General features: G+C 58.6%; 3 protein-coding genes across 3 annotated transcripts in view; all 3 read right to left on the bottom strand.

Moving 5' to 3' along the window:
* The window catches only part of LOC144221561 (perilipin-5-like), a 7,380-nt gene extending 5,323 nt beyond the window's left edge, over nucleotides 1–2,057 (bottom strand). The window contains 4 exon segments of the mRNA XM_077752096.1: nucleotides 434–629; nucleotides 1,169–1,244; nucleotides 1,512–1,563; nucleotides 2,016–2,057. Coding sequence (XP_077608222.1) covers nucleotides 434–629; nucleotides 1,169–1,243 — 271 coding nt within the window. The 5' untranslated portion in view covers nucleotide 1,244; nucleotides 1,512–1,563; nucleotides 2,016–2,057.
* A 719-nt stretch (nucleotides 2,058–2,776) lies between these two features.
* Nucleotides 2,777–5,492, bottom strand: LRG1 (leucine rich alpha-2-glycoprotein 1). Its single transcript, XM_077751439.1, has 2 exons — nucleotides 5,461–5,492; nucleotides 2,777–4,343 (listed from the first exon to the last, which is right to left on the bottom strand). Exons 1-2 carry the CDS (start codon nucleotides 5,490–5,492, stop codon nucleotides 3,332–3,334), a joined length of 1,044 nt encoding a protein of 347 aa, XP_077607565.1. The 3' UTR covers nucleotides 2,777–3,331.
* Nucleotides 5,493–5,541: 49 nt separating this feature from the next.
* The window catches only part of SEMA6B (semaphorin 6B), a 15,075-nt gene continuing 10,501 nt past the window's right edge, over nucleotides 5,542–10,115 (bottom strand). Inside the window, exon 16 of the mRNA XM_077751363.1 lies at nucleotides 5,542–5,615. Within this exon, the coding sequence (XP_077607489.1) occupies nucleotides 5,542–5,615 (74 nt within the window). The remainder of the gene's footprint in view (nucleotides 5,616–10,115) is intronic.

Here is a 10,115-nt window from a genome sequence, read left to right as displayed (position 1 = left end):
GGGGGGGGGGCCCTGAGGGTGTGGCTGGGCCACCAGGCCGGGCCCCACCTCCACTGCCCTCTCGGCCTCAGCTCTGCCGCCCGGCTGCTGCCAGCACCAAGGTGACTCCTCGCCCGTGGCCGGCTCAGACGCCCCAGCGGGCAGGCTCAAGGTCACGCACACCAGCTGAGAAGGAGGAGGGGCGAGCCTTGAGCTGAGACCCTGAGGTGACCCCCTTCCTTGGTCAGATGGAGGCCAAGGGTCTGTGTCCCCGGCCCCCCGTCGGGTTGGACCCCTCTGCTCATCACAGGAGTCCAGGGAAAGGTGGGCGCAGGTAGGTCAGGCCACCAACCGCGGGAGGACATGGGGACACAGACGAGGGCGCCCCAGCAGACAGCTGAGGGCGGAGGTCCGGGACATGGAACCTCAGGACGCGGGGACGCGGGGGACTCACGCTGGGGCTGCAGGTGACTGAGCAGCGGCTGGGCGCGGTCCAGGGCGCAGGCGGTCAGGCCACACACGCAGTGCTCGGCCAGGCGGCAGGCGGAGCCCAGCAGCGGGTGCCTGTCCTTGGCGGCACTGTAAGCCTCCGAGACCGCAGTGCACGTGGTCCTGACCAGGGGCAGAGCCACCACGCGCTGCACCACGTTCTGCGGGGAGAGGTGGCCTCAGAGGGGCCCCAGGGGGTGTGGGCAGCTGAGCCGGCCCTCCGTCTGCTGCCCTTCTCTGGGCCGGGGACCAGGAGCGAAGGAGGGGGTCGGGGGACTGCACACTTAACTTGGGGCTTCAGCCTCCCCATCTGTAAAATGGGTTTCTAGAGCTGGGAGAGTCAAGGAGCCAGCGTGCGTGGAGTGCTTGGAACGGGGACCGGAGCAGAGCATGTGCTGTGATCTCTGTCATTTGTGCATCTGCTGTTGAGAGTGCCCAGACGGTGGGCACAGAGACGGAGACAGGCAGGGACCCCGGGGTGGGGGAGGGGAGCGGGTGTGGCTGCAGACATGCTCCCCGCCCCGGGCGTCCCTGCGGCCGTCTGGGAAATGGGTAAGATGTGCCATCCACCCCCGCACACACACACACACAAGGTCCAGCAAGGATAAGCATGGGAGGGAGTCCCCGGTCTGACACTGTCCCAGGAGGGACGGCCCCCCTCTCCCTGTGCCCCTGCTCCGTGGGCGGGGCAGCCCCTCACCTGCCTGTCCTGATCCCACAGGCTGGTTCTGGGGGGCTGAGCAGTCTCATCTTCTGACGTGCCGGCTGCAGACATCCTGAGGGGCAGGGCCGGGTGAGAGGGGCTTCCACACACCGCCTGCCCGTGGCCATGTGTGGTTCCCTCTTTGAGCATCAGTTTCCTCAAAACAGAGTTATGATCGTACCCAACCTCACACAGCTCATGAGGGACATGGACAGTGCATGCATGGGGCTCTCCACACACTGGGTGCGCACGGAGGGCCTCCGGCAAGGTGGGGACATTGTAGGGGTTCAAAGCATGGGCTCTGGAAACAGAAAGACTTGGGTTCAAGTCCTGCCATTACCTGCTGTGTGACTCTGGGCAAGTGCCTTCACCTCTCTGAGCTCTTTCCTCTTCTGCAAAGGAGAAGAGGTCCCTCTTGCCCCTGGGCACCCCCCAACACATCCCCACCATCACCCCCCAACAGAACTGCACAAGCAGCCCCCTGCAGGTCGTAGCTTCGGAATAAACCTTCCCAATAAGCCTACAGTCTGACAGGGAAACTGAGGCACCCAGAGGTGAGGTCCATGCTCTTTCCACGACCACACATCTAAGCAGGCTCAGAGTGGGGAGTTCGACCCGGGACTCCCCGCTCGAAGTTCTTCCCTTCTCCCCACGCTGTGCCCTCAGAGCCCTGGTCGCAGCCCAAGTGGGTCCTGAACTTTAGCCAACTGGGCCAAGGGTCTCGGCCACCTGCTCCAGCCCTTCACCCCCCTCCCCTCTCACGCCGCTGGATCCTCTCCCGCCCGCCCGATCAGGAGCCCCTACCCTGCAGGGCTCTCCGGGACGCCCCCCACTCCGCACTCACCCGGGCGTGCGCAGCCACAGCCCCCGAGAGTCGCTGCCGACCCCAGACTCCCGCCCCAGGCTCCGCCCACCGCGCGCCCCGCCCGCCTTATAGCCTCTCTCGGGGGGCGGGGCCTTAGGTACTGGCCAATGGGGAGAGGCCGTGCGGAGGCGTGCCCCGGGGGCGGGGCTCCAGCGCACCCACACCACCTCCCCGCCTCCCCGGCCTTCTCTGGGGTCCCGGTGCGGCTGTTGTCATAGTAACTTGGGGACGCTGGATGTCCCCGTATTGGACTTCTGTTGGCCAGGTTTGGCCACCTGTCACCCTGCCGTTGCCGCGAAGACAGTGGAGGATGATCACGGCCCCCACCACCTCACCAAAGAGTGACCTTGAGCAAGTCTTCAGGGTGTTTTTATTTCGAAAAATGTGCCCTTGAACTCAGCCAGGATTCAGGCCGGCCCATTCCCTTGGATCTCCATTTTACAGATGAGCAAACTGAGGGATCCAATTCAAACCCCTCTCTGCCAGACTCCAGGCCCCTCTCTGGCTGTCATTATCAGGCCCGGAATGACCGCCAAGGACCATCCTTCCTGGGAGCTGAAAACACTGGGCATGCCCCCAAACACCCAGGGGTCCCCCAAATCCGACCCGGGCTCCAGCATGCCCAGCACTGTGTCAGCAGGCGGCTCTCCCTCTGGAGACCTGAGGCAATCTGGTTTAATTTAAACCTTCCCCAGGACACAAGCTGTGGCAGGAATCCACCAGTAAAATGACACTCCGGGCAACGGTCAGGGTTTTATTTGCAGTTAAGTCTTGAATTGGGGGGGGAGGGGAGAGGAGGAGCCACAAGCTCTCAGATCCCAGCTGCAATCCCTTACCCTCCTCCTTCCTTCTGGAGACCTAGGAAGTCGACTTAGGGGATGCTTGGGGCACAGTGACTTCCAGTTCGCCCAGTTCCTTTCCACAGTTATTTATTAACCCCTCAGCTCTGGCCCCAAACTGGGTGACGCTGGCTACAAGGCAACCCAGCCCCAGCTCCTGCATCCAGAGAGGCCCTCAAAGCGGGGGAGACAGAGCTAGACACAGACAACCCCAGTGCGGCCAGGGCTGAGCCAGAGGGAGGCCGAGCAGGCTGTGGCGCCTGGAGACCAAGAGATCTGGAAAACAGGGAAAGGGGTTCTCGGAAGAGGGTACAGGGAGCCCAGAGAGCCCGAGGTGTCTGGGGAAGCTGGGCCCAGGTGGGCCCATCCGCCAGCTCCGGAAAGCTGAAGGTGAGTTCTCTTGCCAAGTAGCGGGCAGTGTGCTCCCAGCCCTGTGTCCCCAGCCCGGCCCCAGGCTCAGTGGGACCCGGCCGCTGCCAGAAGCATCTGGCCCTTCAAGGCTTCAGGCCCAGCGCAGCGCGTTTCATTCTGGGAGAACATCTTGTGTCTGTTGGCCTCAAGCCACCCACAGAGGTCTTCCAGGTCCCGGTCGCAGATCCAGGGGTTTCCAGAGATGTCGAAGCCGTCCTTCATGTCCCAGGTGGGCCGCCCCAGGGAAGTCCAGAGCCCCTTGGGCACGCCGGTGAGCAGGTTGCTGGAGAGGTCCAGCATGTCCAGCTGCCGCAGCGCCCGGAAGGCGCCGGCCTCCACGGTGGCCAGCTCGTTGTCATTCAGGAAGAGGTAGCGAAGGTCCGGCTGGGGCGCCAGGAGCGCCTCCCCCAGCACCCGCAGTCTGTTGCCTTCCAGATGCAGCCGTTCGAGCTGCAGGGGGCCTTTCAGGAGGTCTGGGGGCAAAGCCTTCAGCTGGTTGCCGCTGAGGTCAAGGACGCGCAGGGAGGTGACGTTGGCTAAGAGCCCCGGGGGCAGGGTCTGGAGGTGGTTTTCCGAGAGGTCCAGATGCCGTAGGGCTTTCAGACCCCGCAGCCACGACGGCTCCAGGCCCTCCAGCCGGTTTTCCTTCAGCACCAGGGTGTGGAGAGCGGCCAAGGCCCCGAAGAGGCCGGGGGGCAGGCGGCTCAGGGCGTTGCGGGTCAGGTCCAGCACCTCCAGCTGCGGCGCGGGCACCAGAAACTTGGGCGGGAGGCTCTCCAGCCGGTTGGTGGAGAGGTGCAGTTCCTGGAGGCGAGTGAGGCCCCGGAGGGTGTCCTCGCGCAGCCGCGTGAGGTTGAAAAACTCCACCACCAGGTAGACCGTGTCGGCCGGGAAGTGGTGGGGGATTTGGGCGGGGGGGTGGCAGGAGACAGAGCTGCCGTTGACGGAATGGGACACCAAGCAGGCGGCAGGTTTGGGGGTGACCTCGTGGGCTGAGGCCATAGACAGCAGCAGCAGGAAGAGCGTTCTAGAAAGCCGAGAGCTCCGGCCTCTGGGGCTGCAGACAATGACAGAAGATACATCCAGCTTGGTGAAAACGTCCCTGGAATCAGCCGCCTAGTTCTGCATCCCCAGGGACCGGGCCACCTCATTGGTCCCCAGGACCAGTGCAGTCACGGCCTGCTCCTCTCCTGGCTGCCCCCTCCCACCCCCGCCGCCCACAGCTGCCAGAGGTAGGTAGAATTCTAACTCTCTGAAAACTGCGTTTGCCAGTCTGACCCATAAATGTCACCCCTCCCCATTGCCAGCCTAACCCCAACAGGTTGTTCATTATTTAGTCAAATTTGCTAATTCCTTCTGCTCTCGCTTGTTTTCTGGGTCATTTCTTATCTCCCCGGCTCCCTACTTTGAAGGCAGAGGCAGCGAACTCCTACGTGTCCTGCAAAGCCCCAGCTCCGATGCTCCCCTTTCCATGAAGCTTTCTCTGACTTTCCCAAGTTTTCCCCTCTGGGGGATCCTCCTCTTTCTGTCCAGTCCTGGTCAAACAAGGTTAGGCTTGCTCGAGGGCTACCCAGGGCTCCAAAGGGAACTCTGAACACGGAAGGTGCATCTGCTCTGTGCAGATAGGAGCAGGCATTTGGCCTTGGGGTGGGGTGGTTTATAGGCGGCGCCATAATCCTTCAAGGGAGGGGCTCCTGCTGCTCCGGTCCCTCCAGCGGGCCTCTGATAGGGTGCTGCTCGGGAGGCGTCGATGGGTCCCCAACTCTCTGTCTGGGCCGTAGAGCACCTGGGACGCTGTAGTGAGTATGTGAGAGCGAGTCTGTCCGCAGTTAGAATCTATTCCAGCCTGGGGCGCCTGGGTGGCTTAGTCGGTTAAGCGTCCGACTTTCGCTTAGGTCATGATCTCGCGGTTCGTGGGTTCGAGCCCCGCGTCGGGCTCTGTGCTGACTGCCAGCTCAGAGCCTGGAGCCTGTTTCAGTCTGTGACTCCCTCTCTCTCTGACCCTCCTCTGCTCACGCTGTCTCTCTCTCTCTCTCTCCTAGAAATAAATAAAACATTAAAAAAAAAAAAGAATCTGTTCCAACCTGTGCGTCTACATCTCGCGCTGTGGCTTCTGTGCTGGATGGAACTTTCTAGTATCCAGTTCTGCTCCCCATGGGCAGGGGTGGACTCACCTGAGCTTTCGTGCTGGCCTCCAAGAAGACATGATGGCCTCTCTCATTTCCGTCTGGGTTCGCTTAGCCTGGTGGGGAGCCTTATACCTGCTGGACTGGGGGCTGGACCGCCCACCACAGGGAAGTCCTCACGCACATCTGGTTCCCGTTAGTGCCTGGACCCGATCCACGCAGGGGGAAGGGAGTGGTCAGGATTGCAAAATTGCTTCCTGGCACAGGGAGCCTCGCAGGGGAGCTGCCTGCCCCCTTCTCTGCCTTCTTCTACCTGGTTTTTCATCCCCCTGTTTGCTGCTTTTGGGGGGTGGGTACCCCAGAGTCTCTGGGGCTGAATCCTCACTTTCCCCAATCCAGGAATCAAGGGTCAAGTTTGCAAGGCTCCATTCCGGGGGCGGGGGATGGGCAGGGACAGCTCTTTAAGCAAGAGATACTCTTTGCAATAAATTTGAGGAATCAGGAATTTCAATGGAGGGAACAAAGAGTACTTGCCTTGAATTCATGACATATTGTAGCCTTTTTTTTTTAATGAAACAATTTCTGTTGTCTTTTTTTTTCCTAGCAAGAGAGAGCATGCAGGCAGGAGTGAGGAGAGAGAGAGAGTCCCAAGTAGGCTCCACACTCATCACAGAGCCTGACGCAGGGGTCAATCCCACAACTGTGAGATCATGACCTGAGTTGAAATCAAGAGTCAGACGTTTACTGACTGAGCCCTCCCAGACACCCCCAAGTGAAATAATTTCTAAAAAATAGAATTAAAAAGTGAGTGATGTCAAAAGTCTCCACAGTCTTTGGACAATGGCTGGGGAGGGAATAAACTGCTCTAACTCCCAGCTCTATGGAAACTGCTTTGTTTGTGATCTTAGGTGAGCAGCTTACCCTTTCTTGGCCTCAGTTTCCATATCTGTAAAGTGGAACTCAGTTTCCAAGGGCCCTTCTGTTCTTTCTATCTTCATCTGAAGCTAATGTGCTATTTGTTTTGGGTCTCCCGCATTCCCTAATAAATGCAACCGGAAGCTACAAATTTCCCTTTGAGAACTGCTTTGGCTGCATCTCATGGGTTCAGCTATTCAGTGCTTTCATTCTTGTTGGGTTCAAAACATTCAGGCGTGATGTGTTAACTTTACATGCACCCAGGACTTCCATCACGCCTGGCCATGGCCCAATCCCTCCCCAGCCCAATCTCTGAAGAGTTTTGTCTCTGTCAAGCCGTGAGAATGAATATGAGTTCTGTCCTGTGGGCACAGAGGTTCAGAGAGGCGTGTGCAGGCTGACCGTGACAGGCGTAAAGAAAGATGAGTGAATATCGTCATGAATACACAGACATGGGTACAACACAGAGACACAGACAAAGCAGGACAGAATTGCAGACCCGTTGAGATGGACGCACCAAAACAGACATGCGCAAAAAAGGCAAAGGACCTGAAGAACAGTTTCCTGGGAAAGACATACCTTCGGCCAACAGGTACTTGAAAGGTGCTCAGCCTCACTCATCCGCAGGGAAATGCAAATCAAAACCACAATGAGATACCACCTCTCACCTGTCAGAATGGCTATTATCAAAAAGACAGAAGGGGCGCCTGGGTGCCTCAGTCAGTTTAGTGTCTGACTTTGGCTCAGGTCATGATCTGTGGGTTCGAGCCCAGCGTCAGGCTCTGTGCTGACAGCTGGGAGCGTGGAGGCTGCTTAGGATTCTGTGTCTCCCTCTCTCTGCTCCTCCTTTGCTTGTGCTCTCTCTCAACAATAAACACTAAAAAACATTTTTAAATAGAAAACTAGAGGGGCGCCTGGGTGGCTCAGTCGGTTAAGCATCCAACTTTGGTTCAGGTCATGATCTCACGATTCGTGGGTTCCAGCCCCGCGTCGGGCTCTGTGCTGACAGCTCAGAGCCTGGAGCCTGTTTCAGATTCTGTATCTCCCTCTCTCTCTGACCCTCCCCTGCTCATGCTGTCTCTATCAGTCTCTCTCAGAAATAAATAAAACATTAAAAAATTTTTAAATAGAAAACTAGAAACAGAGTAGGATGGTGGCTTTCAGGCACTGGGGGTGCAGGAAATGGGGGGATGTTGGCCTAAGGGTACAGATACCTCCAGGAGCTGTAATGTACAGCCTGGTGACTATAGTTAACACTACTGTATTATGTACTTGAAAATGGCTAAGAGAGTAGATCTTCTTCTTCTTTTTTTTTTTTTTAATATTTTTATTTTATTTCTAGGAGAGAGAGAGACAGCGTGAGCAGGGGAGGGTCAGAGAGAGAGGGAGTCACAGACTGAAACAGGCTCCAGGCTCTGAGCTGGCAGTCAGCACAGAGCCCGACGCGGGGCTCGAACCCGCGAACCGCAAGATCATGACCTTAGTGAAAGTCAGACGCTTAACCGACTAAGCCACCCAGGCGCCCCTCTTCTTTTTTTTTTTTTAAATTTTATTGATTTTGAGAGAGTAGGGGAGGGGCAGAGAGAGGGAGAGAGAATCCCAAGTAGGCTCTGCGCTGTCAGTGCACAGCCAAGTCAGGGGCTCAGAACCCACGACCATGGGCTCATGACCTGAGCTGAAATCCAGAGTTGGACGCTTACCAGACTGAGCCACACCGGGCGTGAGTAGATCTTAAATGTTCCCATTGTACACAGACACACAGACACACACAAGTACGTGAAGCAATGGATGTGTTAACCTCACTGTGGTAATCATGGTGCGACCCTGGCACATATCAAATCACTGAGTTGCGCATCTAAAACTTACACACTGTGCATCAAACCTCTCCCAGCAAAGCTGAAGAAATAGCCACACGCCGCTCGCGGGGAGCCCGGGGATGTCATCCTCGTGTGTTGCGTCTGCTTACTGTGCTAACGGTCTCCTCCGGGGCCAACGGGGAGCCAGGCCTGTCTTGCCCACTGCCCCGTTCCCAGAACCCAGCACACGGGAGGCGCTTCATGGGAAGTGGGTGGGAAGGAAGGGGTGTGAACTGCAAAGGCCAAATGCTACGGGGATCTATCTCTTAAAGTGCAGTCAGAGCCCACCCCCCACTTAAAGCCTTCGCTGGTTCCCTGTCCCACTTACAATAAACTCCATCAGGCTGGGGGAGGAGGGTGGGGAGTTCATGTTTAATGGAGATGGGATTTTAGTTTGGAAAGATGCAAAGGTTCTGGAGATGGATGGTGGGGATGGGGGCCTAACAATGTGAACAGACTTCATGCCGCCGAACTGTGCGCTTAAGACATTTTAATGTTTATTTTTGAGAGAGAGAGAGAGAGAGAGACAGAGCATAAGCAGGGAAAGGCCAGAGAGAGAGGGAGACAGACTCTGAAACAGGCTCCAGGCTCTGAGCTGGCAGCACGGAGCCCGCTGCGGGTCTCGAACCCACGTTCCTTCAGATCACGACCTGAGCTGAGGTCGGACGCTTAACCGACGGAGCCCCCCAGGCGCCCCCTGAACTGCGAACTTTCAAATGCTTCCAATGGTGCATCTGAATTCATGTGGATGTATGTGGACGTTACCACAATAAAAAACTTTTTTACCCTCCTCAGCTCGGCGGCCCTGCCCGCCCGGAGCCCGGGNCACCGTGGCCGCCTCACCCCCCTCCAAGTGTGTTCCCACGTCCCCACACTGCCCCCTCTGCCTGCACACCTGCTTTCTCACTCGTCACATCTCAGCTCTTGTTACCTCGACAGGCTCTCCTTGCCCACCCCCAGGGCGCGCCACACAGTCACCCCTACCTGGCACCTCATCTGTGGTTTTCCTCACTGCACACATCACTCCTTCAAATCCAGCCCATGTTTGCCAGCGCAGGGCCGGTGTCCCCAACTAGGCTACGAACTTCATGCGGACAAGGACCTTTGTCCCCGGCGGCGCCTGGCACATAGCAGGTGCACAGTAAATATTTGCTCAAAAACTAATCAGAAACTGGGGGAGATGCCCCGTTTCCACACCCAGCTCCCCAGAATTCCGGTTGCCGCCAGGAGTGGCCCAGGGACCCCCCAACCCCGCCCAGGCAACAGGGTGGTACCGGGCGCGCCCCCAGGAGACAGAGCAGAGCCAGAGCCTTGGGGGGCCGGTGGTTGTAAACAGTTTTATTGACGGGGAGAGGGGTGGGGGAGGCAAACCCCAGAGAGGGTCCAGGACTCAACCGGCCACTCAGCTGGCATGCACGGTCAGCTGGAGGTCAAGGGGGAGGTCACGAGGGGACGGGTGGCATGGGACCCTCTGACCACCCTGGGGCCGTATTTACAGTGGGGCCCGCCCGCCTTCCCCGCCCCCAGACCACCAAGCCCTTTGGACAGCTGCCGCCAGGGTGACTTCCGGGCAGGCCCTCCCGGCCCCCCCGCCCGAAACCCCCGCTTGTCTCCCCTCAAACTCCTAACCGGCACATTGGAGGCCCCCCGGCCTTCTGGAAGCCCCGCGCCAGCTCAGCCAACGCCCAGGCCGCTGGGGCCACCGCCTCGCACACAGACACGTACACCGCACGCGCGGCCCTCCCCGACACACACACACACACACACACATACACGCGCGCGCGCCGGCAGCAGCCCTCATGGGCACACACGCACACACACCTCCCTCCCCCTCCTGGCCCCTTGCACACGAACACGGCATGCACACGCGCAGACACACCCACACACGCCAGGAGACTGGGTGGAGGAGGGGCCTGGGGGGGTGGGGGTGGG

Source organism: Crocuta crocuta, unplaced genomic scaffold, assembly GCF_008692635.1.
Source record: "Crocuta crocuta isolate KB4526 unplaced genomic scaffold, BGI_CrCroc_1.0 scaffold110, whole genome shotgun sequence".
Taxonomy (NCBI): Eukaryota; Metazoa; Chordata; class Mammalia; order Carnivora; family Hyaenidae; genus Crocuta; species Crocuta crocuta.
Note: the sequence above shows the minus strand (reverse complement) of the source record. Positions and strands in the feature narration are given on the sequence as shown.

What these genes read in the sequence shown, in the direction of transcription:
- LRG1 (XM_077751439.1), bottom strand. Translation starts at nt 5,492, where the DNA reads ATGTCTTCTTGGAGGCCAGCACGAAAGCTCAG. An exon ending in AGGCCAGCACGAAAGCTCAG is followed by an intron (nt 4,344 to 5,460) that starts GTGAGTCCACCC and finishes CATTGTCTGCAG; the next exon opens with CCCCAGAGGCCGGAGCTCTC.